General features: G+C 39.8%; 2 protein-coding genes across 3 annotated transcripts in view; one reads left to right on the forward strand and one right to left on the reverse strand.

Annotated features, from left to right (window-relative positions):
• Positions 1 to 6,085: 6,085 nt before the first annotated feature.
• Positions 6,086 to 17,548, forward strand: LOC309705445 (hatching enzyme 1.2-like). The gene is made up of 10 exons (XM_082531266.1): positions 6,086 to 6,204; positions 6,451 to 6,481; positions 6,691 to 6,756; positions 6,910 to 7,059; positions 8,248 to 8,365; positions 8,488 to 8,666; positions 10,327 to 10,408; positions 11,118 to 11,242; positions 16,981 to 17,029; positions 17,341 to 17,548. Exons 1-9 carry the CDS (start codon positions 6,142 to 6,144, stop codon positions 17,022 to 17,024), a joined length of 858 nt encoding a protein of 285 aa, XP_082387392.1. The 5' UTR covers positions 6,086 to 6,141; the 3' UTR covers positions 17,025 to 17,029; positions 17,341 to 17,548.
• Positions 17,549 to 17,577: 29 nt separating this feature from the next.
• ankdd1a (ankyrin repeat and death domain containing 1A) overlaps positions 17,578 to 20,083 on the reverse strand; it is a 41,177-nt gene continuing 38,671 nt past the window's right edge. Inside the window, exons 12-13 of one of the 2 annotated variants that reach the window (XM_082530936.1) lie at positions 19,405 to 19,536; positions 17,578 to 18,756 (exon numbers count right to left, since the gene is read on the reverse strand). In XM_082530936.1, coding sequence (XP_082387062.1) covers positions 18,494 to 18,756; positions 19,405 to 19,536 — 395 coding nt within the window. In that variant the 3' untranslated portion in view covers positions 17,578 to 18,493. The remainder of the gene's footprint in view (positions 18,757 to 19,404; positions 19,537 to 20,083) is intronic. The other variant, XM_082530935.1, reaches the window with a different exon arrangement.

The raw sequence follows: 20,083 nt of genomic DNA on the forward strand, positions 1-20,083 counted from the left end.
AAATAATAATAATAATAATAATAATAATAATAATAAGCTTCTCTATTTCCAAGGGTTGCTCAACATCAACTCAGGTACACTGTTGTGCATGGTTCAAAGTTACAAACTCAAATGTACAATTCACACAGCATTAAAGATCAAGTATAAAAGAGATTAATTTAGGAAACTGCAGAGGACCACCAACATTTACACCCCATCTGCCCCATCCACCATACTGCCAAGATCCACATTTCCCATGTATTGCATAAAGGGACCCCAGATGTTTTGAAAAAGTGGTAGTTTCCCCTTGATAATCTAAGTAATTTTTTCCATAGGTAAAGTTGTGGACAATTCCTTAATCCAGTTAATGTATTTTGGTTTACTGGTCTCCCTCCATGAGAGTGCTATGACTCTTTTTGCCAGCAGTAGACATAAGTCCAGGGCGGTAATTACCTTTCTAGACATAAGATGTCCATCAGGATATAACCCTAAAATAAAAAGTTTAGGGTCAAGAGCTAGTTGTGTACCCAATATAATATCCAGAGCTTGTTTAATCTCTTTCCAAAACCGTTGTACTTTATTGCATTCCCAGACACAGTGGAAAAACGTCCCTTTCTCCTCTCCACACCTGAAACACAAGTCTGGGATATCACCATTATACTTATTAAGCTTTTCTGGAGTCACATACGTCCTCATTAGCCAATTATATTGCAATACTTTGAGACGAGTATTGGTAGTTTGTGTTTGTGCTTCAGCACATGCCTCCTCCCAGTCTTCGGAGGATAAGTCCTCCTGTAAATCTTCCCTCCAGGCATTAAGTTTTCCTAAAGAAGATTCAGGGGAACCCCCTACTAACATATTATATAATTTGGAGATTATTCCCTTTCCAAAGCAATCTCTTTTCATTTCTGTTTCCAAAGTGGAAAGCGGAGGGATTGACAAACACTGATTTTGAGATGATCTAATAAAGTTTCTCACTTGTAGATATTTAAATCGGTGTTTGCATGGGATATCATACTTGGAAATCAACTCCTCAAATGACATCAAAATCTCACCCTCTGATCCCACGAGATCCCCTATTGTCTTTAAGCCTTTGTCAGCCCACTTCCCAAAACCAGGGTCTGCTCTGCCTGGAGGGAAAAATTGATTACCCCATATTGGGCTAAAGCGTGCGAAAGAGATGGGTTCACCCAGGTACTTTTTAACCTGATACCAGATCATAATCATATTTCTGACTATAGGATTTTTTGTCTTTTTTTTCAACATTTTGACTTTTGCTGAGTATAGGTACTGGGGAAGGGGAAGAGGTACTGAACTGTTTTCCATATTTGTCCAAGGCGGGGGGGGGATTTATCTGTAAAATAATACATCATAGTCCTCAATTGGGCTGCCCAATAGTACCAAAGTGGATTGGGACATTTGAGGCCTCCTCTTTCATACGGTAAGTACAAGAGTGATAAACGAAGCCTTGGTCGTCTATCATTCCACAAAAAACGTACAAAAATTGTCTTCAGGTGTGAAAATAAGTTAGCAGGGGGTGACAATGGGATGTTCTGGAACAGGTACAAAAGTTTGGGCATTATGTTTAACTTAAGAACATTAATTCTCGCTATAAGTGACAAGGGCAAGGGCTTCCATCTATCTAGGGATGAGGTGATTGAGTCTACCATAGGGGTGTAGTTAGCTCCAACAATGTCTCTCAAACATGGCACTATCTTAATCCCCAGATAGGTAAAACAGTCTACCATTTTGAATTGGAAAGAATTTCCAGCACCCTCTCTCTCTTCTGAGTTAAGTATCATTAGTGAAGATTTTTTCTTTGTTCACTTTATATCCTGATATCCGTCCAAATACGTGTAGTAGATCCAACAAGGCTGGGATAGACTCCTTCAGCTTTTCCAAGAAAAGAATAACAGCATCTGCAAATAAAGCAATTCTGTGTTCCTGTTGGTTTACTGATAGACCAGTTATGCTCTTATGGGACCGCACCACAATGGCAAACGGTTCGATTGCTAAAATAAACAATAAAGGGGACAAAGGGCACCCTTGTCTACAGCCCCGTTTGATTTCAAATGGTTTAGATATAATTCCATTTGTCAGTATTTCAGCATATGGCTCATTATATAAAAGTCTAATCCACCGACAGAAATGATCCCCACAGCCAAATCTTTTTAATATTTCAAATAAATAGGGCCACTCAACTCTATCAAAGGCCTTTTCGGCATCTAATGATAGTAGAGCAGTGTCCGGTTTTCCCTCCTGACTATGAAGAATATCCAACACTCTCCTCACATTATGAAATCCCTGCCTGCCCGCAATAAACCCATTCTGATCACAGGTAATTAGATCAGGTAAAAATCTCTCCAGTCTTCGAGCCAAAATTTTGCAAAGTATCTTTAGATCCACATTAAGGAGACTTATCGGTCTTAGGTTACCACATTTATTGCACGGTTTACCAGGTTTGGGCAGTAAAGTTATCAGGGCTCCTCTTAATGAGACCGGAAGGATTCCCTTTTCAAATGAATCCGAAAACATGTCAAAAAGAGGGGACAGCAGTTTAGTTTTAAATTCCCTATAAATTTCTGTCGGCAGCCCATCTGGGCCTGGGGTATATTAAATATGTTATAAAAAATATAAAAACATCAGTTATTTTTAAACTGTATTTTTTAATTGGCTGTAAAAAATGAATGTATTTCATTTTTCAGTACTGCGTGAAATGCTTATGTATAAAAGTGGCTAACTTGGGATTTTTATAACATTCAAAAAAGTATAGCAATGATGCAGACGTTAAGGAAAAATAAAATTAGCGTTTACGTGTTGCTTAAAACAGATTTAGTGGGACACTGAGTCAAATATTGATTTTAACTGGTTGCTTCAACAAAGTTTTCCAAACGGAGAGTAAAATACTACATGTGGTGACTTTTACTAACGCAACATTTTTCTAGTTTTTGTGTGCTCATGAACTGTGAAATATTCATGTTAACAAATCCTGATTCACCCCTTTTAGCACTTAAATTCACCCCTCCACAGACAGCAGTAATGGAAACAGCCAGGAGTGTTGCTTTACCAGCATACAACGATACAAATCTAAGACAGTGCTGAACATCCTCAGCACAAAATGACTCTTAGTTAATTCTGTGGTTTGTGGGGTGTACCAGCAACTGAAGAAATGGGTTGAAAGAGGAAGAACTAGTTCGAACAACAATGTTGGACAATTGCAGAAGAAATGTTACTTTTCTTTGGATGTATTAATAATGCACTTTATCTTTGGTAAACTTTGATATCTAAGTAAAGGAATATAATCGAAACAACATTGATATTCATCATGTTTTCTGTTTAATAATTCATTTAATAAGACTGACACTGACACAAAGTACATAATAGTTGATATAGTTTTCGCTTTGATGTATTTTTCACTGATGCTCAGTAAATTAACACAAATCCTGACAGATTTTCTAAAACCAAATATTTGGACTCAATGAAAGGTTAATAAATTAAAGCTACATAACCAAATGAAATTTAACTGGTGAGCGTGCCATGTTAATGCCATGTTCATTGAACTAATCGAGACACCTGCAGCAAACTTAAAATTTTAGATGGAAATATGGTGGCAGGATAAAATTTAATTAATTCAAAGGATCTTTTTTTTTTAGTGTACTGATTCATAGTGCATGCAATGGCTGTTTTCTCATATTCACTGCTTCTGCTTTTGCAAAACTATGTGTAAACAGGACACAATGCAATTGTGCCCACAATTTGGAGAAGTATATAAACACAAAATTGGCTTTTGCAAGTTTTGCCCTCAGAAGAATTTCATCAGTGGGCAGTTTTTGTACTTATACCTCAGTACATCACCACTTTGTAGTTTAAATTAAACAATCAAGATGTGACTGAAGCAAAGACTTTAATTTAAGGGGTTTAACAAAACATTTGCGTTGACTGTTTAGGAATGGCAGTCTCTGAAATGAGCAGAGACTCAAAAGCAACAGGAAAAATCTGATTTTTTTCATTACTCCAATGAAAATGTCAGTGCCTTTATTGCAGACACCTCCAATTTAGAATAGAACAGAATAGAATAATCCTTTAATTGTCCCACAACGGGAAATTTGGTTGTAACAGCGGCCAAAAAGACACATATACAAACAAACAGGACACAGGACAGAAACATACACAATTTTTCTTACATATTTACATTAAGGACAGTGGTTACTATATACAGAGAGTACTGTACAGTTATTAAATAAAATAAAAATAACTACAGATAAGAGGCAAACCAGGTTGTACTGCGAATCGGTTAATTAACTTATTGCAGTTACAGCGCAGATGTGAACATCTGTGTTTGTTGGGAGCAGTTCTGATTGTACAGTCTGACAGCTGCAGGGAGGAAGGAGCTGCAGAAACGCTCCTTCATGCATCGAGGATGCAGCAGTCTGTCACTGAAGCAGCTCTGCAGCAACATCTACATGCATGGGCTGGGAGACTCTGTCCATCAGAGATGCTATTTTGGCCACAGTCCTTCTGTCTCCCACCACCTGCACTGGGTCCAGGGTGCATCCCAGAACACAGCTGGCCTTCCTCATGAGTTTATCCAACCTCTTCCTCTCAGCTGCAGATAAACTGCTGCTCCAACAAACCACACTGTAAAAAATGACAGATGCCACCACAGAGTCATAGAAGGTCTTTAAAAGCGCTCCCTGGACTCCAAATGACCTCAGCCGCCTCAGCAGGTAGCGTCTGCTCTGACCCTTCCTGTAAAGAGCATCAGTGTTGTGACTCCAGTCCAGTTTATTACTCAGGTGAACACCCAGGTACCTATAAGAGTCCACTATCTCAATGTCCACTCCCTGGATGTTCACATACTGTGGACGTCCTGTGAGGTAGTCCAGTATCCACTGGGACATGTGGTGGTCCACTCCCAATAGCTCCAGCCTGTCTCTCAGAAGTCGTGGCTGGATGGTGTTGAAAGCACTGGAGAAATCAAAGAACATGATCCTCACAGAGCTTCCAGGCTTCTCCAGGTGAGTCAGAGCTCGGTGCAGGAGGTAGATGATGGCGTCCTCCACCCCGATGCCAGGCTGGTAAGCAAACTGCAGCGGATCCAATGAAGACCTCACCAGGGAGCGCAGATGGTTTAGAACCAACCTCTCGAGGGTCTTCATCAGATGCGATGTCAGGGCTACCGGCCTGTAGCTGCTGAGGTCCTTGGGACGGGAGGTCTTTGGTAGCGGTACCACAGGAGGTCTTCCACAGCTGTGGTACTTTCCCCAGTGACAGGCTCAGGTTGAACAGATATCCTAGGATGCCACACAGTTCATCTGCACAGCATCTCAGGAGCCTGGAGCTGACGCCATCTGGACCTGCAGCCTTCTGCACCTTGATCTTGCGAAGCTCATTCCTCACTTGAAGTGCTGAGATAGAAAGAGTGGATTTTGGGGGAGGGGTGTGTATGTTGGAGTCCACAGAAGCCTGGGGTGGGTGTGATGGCTGGGAGCTGAGAGGTGTGAAGTCCTGAGATGAAGGACAGGCGGTCCCTGAAGATGAAGGAGATTGCAGCAGGGGGGACGATGCTGTGGTGGGCGTTTGATCAAACCTATTAAAATATTTATTTAGGTCATTCACCCACCCCAAGTCTCCTGCAGCCTGGGAGGTTGGTTTTTGTCCTGAGATTGTCTTCAGGCTGTTCCAATTTCATCTTCAGAAAATGAACAGCATGCTCTGGTTAGTCACTAGGAGAGTTTTGAAGCAGTTGGCTAAATGTTAGCAGAGTATAAGGCTGTAAACTTAAGAATTCACCCTATAACTTCTATCAGCAACCACATCTTCAGTGAACACTGACCCCGTGCCACTAACAGCCGCACATACATGCCTGTGCCATAACACTCCTCCACCATGTTTGACAGATTTAAATACATTGATGGTAACTATAATATTTGGACTGTGACATAATATAAAGACAGCAACAGCCTTTTTGTCTAATTTCATAATATGTTGAAACAGACGTGTTTAAGTAACAACTGTCATTTTCAGTTGAGTAATGAGTACTGGTTGAACAGCATGCCATATTAGGACAGAATTCAGCTGGCCTTTCTAACTATATAAGCCGAACACTTGTGTTTTCAGCAGGTATTTTCTCAGTCGGCTGCTCTTCTTCAGTAACCAGCCATGATCCTCCAGGCGGCTGTGCTCAGCGTGTTCTTGTGCTTCGCCCACACTTTTGTTATAGAGGTAAGCGTTGTAGTTAAGTATGCAGACGTAGATTTCCTCTCTGATTTGACCAAGATGTTTTATTTTGTTAAAATGGAATACAAGCTTTCTTCAAAACAAAACATAAGAACACAAAGAGAATACTTCTGTTTTTCATTTTATTAATTTATTGTATAAATTGGAATTTGCAATTTTAATCTTCAAGCATTTTTGAACTTGCAAACAAATCAAATACTAGTCCTTATAAACCCTTTTATCTTATTACAGGCACCTTTTAAAAAAAGTGTTGAAAACTCCGGTAAGACTTTGCTATTTTTTACATTTAGCACTTGTATGTCATCACACTATGAGATATGCTCTTATTCATGTTGATTTGTATTCATTTATTTATTTATTATAATTGGTCCATATTGGATTTGCCTGACTCCTTGACATGTCTTTGTGATGTTGTAACATGTGACCTTGTCCTTATAGAACAGTCAAACATATGTGCTTCATATTGAACAGGAAACAACACTGAGGGTGATGATTTCAGTATCTCGACACTGCTGGAGAAGGCTAATGCTAATCTTGGTATGTTCAACTTCACTTCAGTTCCTATTCATCAGTAGTAAATATACAGCTTTAGTAACAACATCCAGGGGCTAACCTTAAAAACTGAGTTGATGTGTTAATGAAACCATCGAAAGTACACGGAAAATATGTTTTTCTTTCCATACTTTACAGGAAAGAACTTGGATGAACCTCTGGTCATATTTGGAGACATAGCAGTGCCAACAGGTCTACAGAACGCTGATCCGTGTACGGCTCGAGGCTGTTTGTGGCCTAAAAACAATGGCAGAGTTGTTGTACCTTATCTAATCTCCGACCAGTACTGTAAGTCTAGATACATGGAAACATTCCTTTTTATTGAGCTTTCTGCTAATTTTTCAGGTTTAACTGAAAACTATTAGAATGATTTTCTCCGTCTGTAGGGTTTGTTTTGGGGTTTGTTTTTTTTTCCATTAGTGGGCAAAGCTGCTTCCCAAACCTTTTCCCTCTGAGATTCCACATTTTAGTGTCCTCTAAATACAAAGAGAAATCAACGGGTTCTCATCTCAGGGCTTCAAATACAGCTGTTTGGTCAAAAGACTAAACACTAAACAAGTATTTTAATGACATACAGAAAGGTTTTTGTGTACAGAGAATACAAAGAGTTTAAAAATACTACCAAGGAAACTGAAAAGGACAGTTTATTAAAAAAGGAATTAGTCAGTTACACATAAATTTCCTCCGATATATAAAAAAAAACAACCTAAATATACATCAATCTGTATCAGATAGATGTAATATAAAATTATATATAAAGCTTTGCCAAAGCTTAGCATGGAGACTGATACAAGATATTCAGTCGCAATTTTGAAGACCTTAATGTTGCAGATAAAATTGCTGTTTTCTCGGTTCTAATGCCTTTTTCCTTCCATTGTGCTTTTGGCTCAATCCAACCCAAGAGGCGCTCTTTAATTCAAAAGTGCAGGAACTAGTTAGAGGAAACTACAAATCAAATTTACACCTTCTTCCAGTGTCACAATCAAAAAAAAATTATTTATTTTTTTTGGCAAGTTTGACAAGTTTTCTCCAGGGAATTACCTGACAAAGCATCCAGAGTGCCACAGACATTACACTGGGGGTGTCTTGTTATTGAACCTATGATATATCCCAATATAATAACACTCAAAGTTAGTTATAGTTAAGATATGTAGATAAAATGGGACAGATGTATTTTACCCTGAAAATTTCTGTTAGCTATGCCACATCAAAGATACTGGGGGGGAGCAGTTCAATGTTATGACCAATCTTTACAAGCTTCAAGCCAACATAATGAAGAATATTTTATGCTTTCTATAAATTCATTAAAGTTGTACAAAAACATCAGCTGATTTTGAGGCAGTAACATAGATTTGATTGATTTATAGGCCAGTGTAAGTAGTAAGCAGTTACTCAGGAGTAGCAGCATTGTGCTCAGTCTTAGTTGAATATAATGCCACAACAAACTAGAACCACAATACATGTTTTTCTGTGAAGCCCGCAGGGAACGTAACGTCATCGAGCAAGGTCTGAGGTCATTTGAAGCAGCCACGTGCGTCAGCTTTAGGCCCCAGAGCGGAGAAAGAGACTTTCTGGACATTCAGTCTCGTGATGGGTAAGTCCAACACAAAGTAGGCATTTATACTTGAATTCTACAGGCAAACTTTTCATCTAACGCAGGATGTTCTGAGTGAGGAAGCTGTTTTACTGGTTTGTCATAAAAATTTTATTTTTCAGGTGTTACTCTTTTGTTGGGCGTCGTGGGGGTGGCCAGACAGTGTCACTGAGTCGCCAGGGCTGTGTTTTCCACCAGATAGTCCAACACGAGGTGCTCCATGCCCTGGGCTTCGACCATGAACAGACGCGTTCAGACAGAGACCAACATGTACGCATCTTGCTAGAGAACGTCATCCCAGGTGGGTCACATGACAAACAACAGCCAGAAACAACAGTCAGAAAAAATCTTTAAGTGGTCAGGATGACAAAAAAAACTTCTACATAAATGACAGTTCATTTACCAACAGTAGAGCAATAATCATGTTTTTTTAGGATATTTCAAACAACCCAAAGTACAAACAATGTAGGGCAAAATGTGAAACATTCACAATAATCAAATCTGTCTGTGGAATTCTTTTATTTATTTATTAAATTTATTTATAAGTTTGAGACTAATCTATTTGAATTGGAAGAATGTTTTGTTCCTCTGTGCTTTTCAAAAAAAGATGTATGTATATGTGTGTGCAGCACGGTGGCACGATGGTTAGCACTGCTGCCGCACAGCAAGAAGGTCCTGAGTTCAATTCCACCATCAGGCCGGGGTCTTTCTGTGTGGAGTTTGCATGTTCTCCCCGTATTTGCGTGGGTTCTCTCCGGGTACTCCGGCTTCCTCCCACCGTCCAAAGACATGCAGCTTGTGGGGATAGGTTAATTGGTTAATCCAAATTGTCACTAAGTGTGAATGTGTTAGTGAGTGTGAATGGTTGTCTGTCCCTGTGTGTTGGCCCTGCGACAGACTGGCGACCTGTCCAGGGTGTACCCCGCCTCTCGCCCTATGACAGCTGGGATAGGCTCCAGCGCCCCCCGCGACCCTGAAAAGGATAAGTGGACGCGAATGGATGGATGGATATGTGTTGTATATTAGTCTTTTGACCTGCATTCCTTCACTCACCCCAACCTGTCACGGCGGATGGCGCCCCTCCCTGAGCCACTGTCGCCAGAGTGCTTGCTCAAAGGGGGTCATATGATTGTTGGGTTTTTCTCTGTATGTATTACTGGAGGGTCTACCTTTCAATATAAAGTGCCTTGTTATGCTTTGGTGCTGTATAAATAAAATTGAATTGAATATTAACAAAAAGTATTAAAGTTAACCAAGTAATTTTATTGTCCAAACCTGAGTAGTTTTTGTATATTAACCCTGTCATGCATGAATTATGACAAACTCAATCAGGATTTATTTTCTTAAGTATTTGTATTCATCTTTAGGCATGAAAAGATGAACACAAATAAATCCTGATTGAGTTTGTCATAATTCATGCATGACAGGGTTAAATAATAAAATTACAATGAAACATTTCATACATCTATTGTAACATTAAACGACCAGTGGGTGTGACACATCAGTGTGTAATGGTTTATTTTGCAAGTATACCATCAGCAGTGACACAAATACAAGAACACAGCCTTTAAATAGCTGTAAACTGTAGCAACCACCATGCGTGAAAGGGTTAACATAGGCAAACATTATTCAAAATGGAAGTCAGCAGCAAAAGAAGTCACACCTCTTAAGTGTAAAAGTAGCATCAAAATAAATGCACAAGTCACTATGTGGAAGCGCAAGGTGAAATGACTTACAACTGTCCCAGCCCTCCCATGTCCATATGGAGAGCTCTCTCTTTAAAGCTGGAAAGCTCTTGTGTCCATGGACACAAATCAATAGATTTCTTTGTTTTTGTGCAAAGGAAAAAAGTTACCCAGGTGCTCTCACACAGCTGTAGGGTGAACTGAACTTTTGTGACATTTTAATGCTCAGCCTGGAGTAAGAGACAAACATTGACTGAGTTGTTTGAACCCCCACAGGGATGGAGCATAACTTTAGGAAAATCAACACAAGGAACCTTGATACTCCCTATGACTACAACTCTGTTATGCACTATGGAAGGTAAGATATCAGTTCACTCCCTGAACATGCTTCAAATGTATATTTATTTAAAAATTATGTCATAATAACACAGTTTTATTTGACACAGTTTTATCTGTTTTCAGTCCTTTCATTTTCAAGATTTTAATTTTCTACATCCTGTGTACATGTGTGTTGTAATCAACTTCTCTTACCACACTGGCCATTGAGAAAACCAGTAATTCAAACCAGTATAAAGCTGTGGTAACCAATGAAACAGTTTACACATTGAGTGCTATAACAATAATAATAATAACAATAATAATGATGATAATTTTATTATCAGTAATAATATTGCAGCTGCCTACAACGCACACATTTATAGACAAAAGCCACATTAGCTCGTCACAGAGTGCTAGCTTGCTGCCTAACGAGCAAATGCTACATGATGGACAATAATGGCGTGCAGGACTTTGCCTTTGGGCTCTTTTTGGGCAGATGATAAACCTTGAAACATTTATATCCCATTCTGTTAAATGTTTGAAATGGCAATAAGGACTCTGTTTGGCAGAGTCAATTAGGTAATAATTAGGTAGATAATCCTCTTGACTGACCTTTCCCTGCTGCATTGCTCAAGCTGAAGCCCATATTATAATTTCATGTTTTTAGCCTTCTCTTTGTAGTTGTTATAATGACACTTGTTTGAGACTACAATCACAATTTGCCTTACTACTGTGTGTTTGCACCCCAGGTTTGCCTTCTCAAGAGACAGGGAGCCAACCATCGTTCCCATACCCGATGAGAATGTAGCCATTGGCAGAGCTACAGAGATGAGTGCCAATGACATCCTTCGAGTGAATCGCCTTTATACCTGCAGTATGTACCTCGTTTCTTTTCGTTTCTTTTTCTTTCCTTTTTTATAAAGAAAAAAGGAAGCTGGATTAACAGTTGGAAGGTCAGTGGTTCAGTTCTTGGCTACTCCACTCTAAATTCAATTAGTTTAATTCAATTTTATTTTTATAGCGTCAAATCACAACAACAGTTGCCTCAAAGCACTTTATATTGTAAGGTAAAGACCTCCCTCCTGTCTTATAAACAAGTAAACAGAGGTCATGGCAGCCATCTGCTTCGACCGGATGGAGGTTGCAGGAAGTGAGTTTTAGTTTCTGCAGCACTTGGACAGTATTGGACAGTATTTACATATAAATAGTTATTGCACAGTGGTGGTTTATAGAGGGAATCCTTGGAATGTGGGTGGGACTGTGTTTATCAGTGCATGTGTGAGTTCTCTAAAAACTTTAGATAATATCTTTAAAATGATAGCGGCACAAACGAAAATTTTTGTAGCACAAACCAGCAGAAATGTAGCACAATTGATTGACACCAATTTTGTTTGATTTTGTTTGGAGTGGTTAGCACCAGAGTGTGAACAGACAGGAAGTCAGAACATCCAAGTCTGAGGCTCTCGATTTACTGGTGGATTTATGTCCCTGCTCTCACCTATGGTCACGAGCTTTGGGTAGTGACCGAAAGAATGAGATAGTGGATACAAGCGTCAGAAATGAGCTTCCTCCAAAGGGTGGCTGCCCTCTACCCTAGAGATAGGGTGAGGATTTCAGCCATCCGGGAGGGGTTCAGAGTAGAGCCGCTGCTCCTCCACATCGGACGAAGCCAGTTGAGGTTGTTCGGGCATCTGACAAGGATGCCTCCTGGGTGAGGTGTTCTGGGCATGTCCCACTGGGACAAGCCCTGGAGTAGACCCACTGGTGAGATAATATTACACTTGTAGTCAAGCCCGCCTAATCCGAGACCAAGAAATAACCAAGTTAAGATGAGACAAAGACCGAGACAAAAAAAGTCTTTAAACTGCAGCCAGATGCTGTTTCGTTTACGGGTGTCAGGCATATTTATGTGTTTTTGCTTTCACACAGCCCTCCTCACCGCTGTCCACTATCTTACTCACTGAGAGGACAGACGCACGCTCCACGTGACTGTCGCGTCTCTCACCCTCTCTGTTTTTCACATAATGATATTATCCTATATCCTCGCATGTGATTGGCCGCAGTATGGAGGGATTGGAGCATAGCTGAGCCCCTGTGTGAGAGCCGAGCAGCTCTCACACAGGAATTTAAGGAAATTAGGTGAGGGTAGAAATGACTGAAAGATTATCAGGCTCTATTTTGAGTTTTGTTCAAAAAAGAATGACTTCATATAGGAAAAAAAAATCACATATGCAGGACACCTTAAACTATTTTTTTAATTAAGCAGCAAGGCAGAACAAAGTCGGGGCTGCATCAAACTGTCTGTATTTCTTAATTGCAAATGGCACCAAATTGTATTCAAACTGAGCCACACTTATGGAGCTCCACAATTCTGTTCCTGGTGTTTTGGTTGACATCTCCTGATGTTCCCATGTCACAGAAACAGGCTCTGTGTTTTGCCTTATATGCATCCACAGCTGTGCCACCAGTTTACTCACATGGACTCTACGAACCAATCAGAAGCTTCTTCAGCTCAGAATGGAATCGTCTGCAGTTTTCTTATTAATTAACAATAAACTTAGTGTACATGTACTCCTACATTTGATGAAAGTGATAAAAATAGAAGCTCTGTCTCTCTTTATTCTGACATTTAACTAATTCGAAAGATATTTCAATATTTATTTATCTAAAACAGAAGTTTACTCTAAACTGATGTTTAACAGTAAAAAAAAGTTTTTATGTTTTTTCCATAAAGTGTAAACATCTGGTTTCAACTGTGAATATCCTGCTGTGTATTGAAATCCCTCTTGTTTTGCATAGATATACTGAACAACATCCAAAGCATAATATATAAAATAACATCTACCAGAGTTTTTTCTTTGAAAGAAGCTCCTTATGTCCATTGTTGTGTTCATCAGTACACAACTGAAACCGATTGAGAGGGTTTGTTTAGCCGTGGAGGGAAACAACTGAAAATATGAAATGAAAGCTAAGACTCTAAAAAATCAGCGTTGCTGTTCGGCTTTTTATTTGTCTATTTGTTGATTCACTCGAAGAGCAAGTAACGCAACCAAGTGATCAGCTTGATATCAATCTTTTGTGATACACCGTCATATTTACATTATTAGTTCAGTATGAATGATTTGCTTTGGTACCTGGTCAAACTTAAGCTCTCCTCTGTCTGCAGCAAACTCGCAGGCAGCAGCTTCTCGCTCACATGTGTGCTGTGCTCAGTCGCCTAGTGCCTGAGCTCGGATCATATCAAAATTAGGGGGAATTTACGACGGTGCGCTCTGTGCTTCGTGTAGAGATGGCACGATACCACTTTTTTATGTCCGATACCGATACCGATATCATAAATTTGGATATCTGCCGATACCGATATGAATCCGATATAGTGTTTTTTAATCAACAAAACTGTTTTTTTAAATATCTTGCTGCATTTTGCAAGTCTGCAAGTTCATACTCAAGTTTAAAACAACAACTACACTAAAGCTATTCTGTCATACCTGTATACAAAAAAAATATTTCATAGTTCAGCAATACTGATCAATCTAATAAACTTAGACCTACACCATCCTCCCTATTCTGGTATTTTAAAGAGTACTTAGCGTAAATATTAAGCAACCTAACTAATAGGGTTCCAACTCCCAGCAACAACAAAAATAAATAAATAAAAAATAGGGAACCACCCCTCACGCTCCACCTCATGATGCTTAATCGACGTAATCAACCTTAATTTGATGCAGTGTGAAAAAAAATGCACAGAAATCAATTATTTTTCAAGAAATATTAAATAGATTCAACATCTTTCTTCAACAAAATTGCAGACTGCACAGATGGTACCTTCCCAAAGTAAAAAGTACTATAGCTTACTAGGGTATATATTAGACTTAATAGTCACTATATACAGTAATGGACTTCTATTCATTTTACATCAAATTAAAACTTTGGGTGTCAGATAATTATTTATTAAAAGCGAGACATTTTAAATGAGAATAAGAAAGAAAAGTATGTCTTTGTGCCCCCTTTTCCCTGTTCATGCCCTATCGGCCCCCCTGGCTAAACTTTGCTAGATCCGCCCCTGCACAGTTACCAGCGTCAGCTGCGTAGAAAAAGATCCTGGAGTAGAAAGTAATATTAAATAAATTCTAACAACAGCTTATCAAGCTTAAACGTGCTGCTGTTGTTCAGCCGCTGGTTTCCTCTTTCTGGTGCAAAGTGGGCCAAAAACAAACAAGAGAGACGGACTCGCGACAGAAAAGCCGATCAGCTGATCATTAAGCAGTTTCATGATTGAAGTAGCAGCAAGAAGAGGCAGTCGCTCCATATATCGCTTGTTAAGCTTAACGCAGGAATGCTTTACAAACATTCAGAGATGGACTTACACACTTGCTTTACTTCTCTCGGGGATAACTTTGTCGGAGATGAAATGCCAGGTTGCTAGCGAAGCTCCACATGCTATCCAGACCACCGACAGGTCCGGCATGCCACAGCCGCTCTATCACGTGATGCATACTGCTCCGAGTGCTAACGTGCTGAGGTGAGTTACGGCGTGTTGCAAGTTTTGTGAGGTGCTTTCGTGATATTTAATGGATCGGATTACATTTTTTATTTTTCTCCGATATCCGATCCAGTAATTTAGGTCAGTATCGGACCGATACCGATACGTAATATCGGATCGGTCCATCTCTAGCTTCGTGTGTTGTTTTTGTTTTATACAGTTGTCAGTCAGGCATCTAACTAACAAATTACACTCCAAAAGACCCCATGCTTCTGAAAAAATGACCCGGGCTTAAGCCCAGTAAGCCACCCCCCCGCTCCGCTGATGGTTGACTCCAAATCTCCCGAACACTATGTCGATTTGAGAATGCAAGACCGAAACAGCGAGACCAAGACCGAGACCAAAGTCAGTCGAGACCAAGACCACGTAAAAGTGGTCTCGAGACCAAGACCAGTCTCGAGACATCCAACTCTAGATAATATCTCTTGGGTGGTATGGGAACTCCTTGGTGTTCCCCTGGACAAGCTGGAGGAGGCAGCTAGGGCAGGGGTGGGCATTCTCAGTCCACGAGGGCCGGTGTCCCTGCAGGTTTTAGATCTCACCTTGGGTCAACACACCTGAATCACATGATTAGTTCGTTACCAGGCCTCTGAAGAACTTCAGGACAGGTTGAGGAGCTAATTTAGCCGTTTAAATCAGCTGTGTTGGTTCGAGGACACATCTAAAACCTGCAGGGACACCGGCCCTCGAAGCCTGGAGTTGCCCACCCCTGAGCTAGGGAGAGGGAGGTCTGGGCTTTTCTGCTTAGGTTGCTACCCGGCCCCAGAGAATCTGAAGAAAATGGATGGATGTATAGATGTTCCAGGTGTGTCGCCATGTGGGGAAAAATGCTTCAACACATGGTTGGGTTGGTAGTGTACCGGGGGCTTCTATTTAGGACTACGCTTCCTCCTCACCATCACTCAGCAATCATGTTTTCCCAACTGCTCGGGAAAATCCGATGGAAGAGAACTGACGGGGCCTCCGGAGCTACAAACAAGCTACATTTATAACAAGTATAGTTATTAGTAAAGTAGGCCAAGGGGTAACTAAACATCTGAGCAGGAAAGAGTAGGAGAGACAGGTGAAGAGCTAATGCTAAGCTAGCGAATCCCTAAAGACACAGTGACTGAACACTGTAAATATAATTAGTGGGTGATTCAACAGAGTGTGCTTTGGATAAAGCGCAGGAAGATTACACTATGAAATAAGACGTTATCTATAAGTTTTTAATTAAATTGGCTACACAGATAAGCAATGCAAAAATACCACTGTAAGATAGAACAGGAAGTGATACTCCAGACTGAGACAACACCAAGAAGTATTTTGAAATGACCTTGAGCAAGATACTGAACTCTGAGTCGCTATTGATAAATTTGTGCAAATGTGTGTCTGGTACTTAAGTATAAGAAAGAGCATTTACATGAATGTTTGTGCGACTGGCTAATAAGAATTTTGAGTGCTCAATTAGAGCACAAAAACACTGTATAAGTGCCAGTCTACTTGCCGTTTTTCTGCACCACCTTTAGTTTCCAAACCTACTACTGCACCCATTTGTGCTTAAAGGTTGAGAGGTTTTCAAAATTCAAACAAAATGTAACTGTACTATGAAGCTGTCTCCTCCTCAAATAATAATTATATAAATAGAAAAAGTTGGGACAAGCACAAAAACCTGGAATCCTGTTAACAAACAAGCAGAAAAACCAACGTCACTGGGGTAAAACGTGTTTGAAGATCAAATATGTACACAAAACTGACATTGGGTGATGCAAAATGGAGGGAAGAGGAAGCAATTTCTGTTTGGTATTATTGTCTATAGATAATAATATGCTTCAGAATATCATAACCATGAGAGCATGCTTATTTAATTATCTGCTTTGTGTGCTGAAGACCTTAAATTCTTTCAACCTATCTGCTCAGCCCCCGGCTTACTTTTCTACCTCCACTAGTTTCACAGAACAATCATGGAGACTAGTAAACACCAACATAGATATAGTACATCAAACTGTTCATCAAACTCAGATGTTCATGTGGTGTCTTAAAGAAATGCAGCAGCGTTTAAAGATTTCTCTCTGTTTGTTGTTTGACAGGCTCAAATGTGCCCATACCTGTGCAAAGGAACAAGTTGTTCTAGAAAAAGTAAGTAAATAAGCTCGGATGTTTTCGAATTTTGTTTACTTCATTATAATAGAAAATCATGTTCCTATACATTTATTTTACCAATTAAAGCTTTGTCAGGATAACTTTAGTGGAAACATTTGGTTTAAAACAAAAAACAATGAAATGTCATATATTTTAATTGATCAGGGTCAGAAGCATGTAGCTGGGATGAGTGAAAGGCATATAAACCAGAACACCAGACGAACACATCTCCTCAATTTACAGCCTGTGTTTGTGATTTTTTTGTGCAGATACTACATATGTGTAACATCTTCTTTCTGTTTCCACAGACAACCAAGAGATGGGAGAGATTGATGCAGCTTGAATTTTATGCTTTTCAAATTTGCCTGAAATAGCTTTGTTTAAAGTGAGAAATGAAAATGTATCATTGTCTATACTTTTCACCTGTCCGTTGACTTAATCCCAATCACGCTTGTGTAATTGCTAGTCAGCTGTATGAAATACTAAAAAATGAACAAAAATAAACATTCATTTTCATTTCTAGTAAGTTTGTTTCTTTATTCCACAAATCCTACAAGTCTACAGGTCAAAAATACACATTTAACAAGTAAAGATATGAACTCAGTCTTGTACTAGTATTTTCCTGACAAAAAGATATAAAACCAAAGGTTAATCTACTTAAGTAACAGTCAAACAGAGTGGAAATGGCTTTCAGTGAGAAAAACAATATTATTTTCCCAGTATTACTCTCCTCAAAGTAAGAGTAAGGCCAGTCAAAAGAGTAAGTGAAATGCACACCGCCTTCGCTCCATGTTGCTTTACTGTTGACTGAACTGCTAACTTGGGGTTTGCTCTCTCTGTTAGTACAAGAATTAATAATTGATCAACAAATTGATTTACTCTGACTTACAGAAACCTGGTTGCAGCAGGATGATTATATTAGTTTAAATAAATCAACCACCAATCATCAATCAAATGTGTTATGTACTGCTGTACTTTATTCACAATGAGTAAATAAGAATTTCATTAAAATGACTTTATTTTGGACTGTCACTTTAATTTTGTTTATACAGTACCAAATCCAAACAACAGTCGCCTCATGGTGCTTTATGTTTAAGATAAAGACCCTACAATAAACCCCAACAGTAAGATGAGCCCCTGTTAACAAGCACCTGGAGTCAGTGTGGAGGAAGAACTCCATTTTAACAGGAAGAAACCTCCAGCAGACCACGGCTTAGGGAGTGACAGCCGGTTTGAGGGGAGGACAAAGGGCAGAGAGGCAAATATTAACTTCATGTGGCCTACAGATTAGCTCGACAACAGTGCATAGAGGGCTTCATGGAATGGGTTTATATGGCCAAGCAGCTGCATCCAAGCCTTACAACATCAAGTGCAACACAAAACATCAGATGCAGTGTTGTAAAGCATCATTGTGAGGGGCGCTTTTTGTTAGGAGCTGGGCTCTGTCTTAGATCCAGTGAACTAGTGTTGGTGTGAGGGTCTTGGGGTTTGGGGTCTGGGATGCAGGGGGCCTGCAAGGAGTATGGAGCACCAGTGCCCGGAGTCGCCAGTTTCATGGTTTGGTCTCTCCATGCGCAGGGGGGGTCCACGCCTCCGCAGGGGGGTCCACGCCTCCTCGGATGCACTATCATGTGGAGCGAGCTGGCCCATGTTGGGAGGTACGATCTGCGCTTTAGGGAATCTCAGGAACCTCAAGGACCTTTGGGGGAAGCAAAATCCCACACCTAAGCAGCAGGCGTGGGGCATTTTGGGTAGGTTAGGGGCAGCTTGTCTTGTCCTTTCTTTGTGTGTGGATAACTGGCATGGGATGCAGCACATGGAAATCTGCAGCAGTGCAAGGCTGTTGTTACAGCCCTTCTAGGTAAACACAGTTCAAGTGCTGCAGTAGAGAAAACCTGACAAAATTGCACGGCAAAAAAAAAAGAAATAAATAGAGAGCAACTTTCCCCTGGCTGCTACACACCTATCTTTCATTAAAAAATGTAAACCATTATGTGACTCACAATTCAAATCATGTAATTTTATTTATAGAAAATAACATTTTTATTTCTTTAAATAAAGAAAGTTTTAACAAAGCTAACACAATAGCTCGATGATAAGCATAAACTTGTTGCCGTCACATTACGCAGCACATTTTAGGAGAGCTGGTCTGGGAGTTTGCCTTCTGTCGGATGAGACTCTGGATAACAAACCAGAAGAGGAAAACAGAGTAAAGAAAAAAAGTAGACACATTCCAGTGAACAAACAGAAAAACAGTCTTACGGCATTATTGGTCTTTCTGTGGAGAAATATTGTTAACTAATATTGTATGACTGTTAAAACTGACAAATAGTCTGACCAGTGAAAGGAAGTGACCTCCCTGATTAGCTCACCTGCCAAATCTGTCCGGGAGATTTCCACCAACCCCTCATAGAGGCCTTTGGTAGGGTTTTCTCCAGCTACGAGCACTCCATGAAGCCAGATTAACAGCATCCGGTGACCATGATCTTTGAAGCTTTTCTTACCTTCAATTTAGATTTATATCAAGCATTATCCATCTGAACTTTTAGTTAAACACAGTCACTGTAGACAGTTCTTATACCATCAGAACATTTATAGAATCACAGTAACTAACTAGTTCATATAGTCCACTGGGTCTGTATTGTAACCACAGACCAGCGTTAAGCAAGCGAGGTACTTGGCCAGTAAGCAAAGCTGAATGACATCCTGATATCTTACATTTTAAGTGCTCCAACAAAATGAAACAATATTTTATTTTATATAATTTAATATTTTATTTAAAGTTCAACTTTAAATTAAAAAAAAGGTTCAACAGGTTAAAAGTCAAATAGAGTTTAAAAGCAAGGTGTCAAAGATCTGGCATTTGGAATTAAAGAAAAAAGCTGTGCCCAGAATGTAACTCTTGCAACAGTGTACAAAAGCTGAAAAACTTATTACAATCCATGTTGCAAACTGCTGTCATCTTGGAGAGACTGCTCTTGGTTGGAGGACCAATCTACCCAAAGAGAAAGATTAGCAATTATATCCAACTATGTCCAACAAGGACAAGTG

Source organism: Aulonocara stuartgranti (genome assembly GCF_965226115.1).
Source record: "Aulonocara stuartgranti genome assembly, chromosome: 1".
Taxonomy (NCBI): Eukaryota; Metazoa; Chordata; class Actinopteri; order Cichliformes; family Cichlidae; genus Aulonocara; species Aulonocara stuartgranti.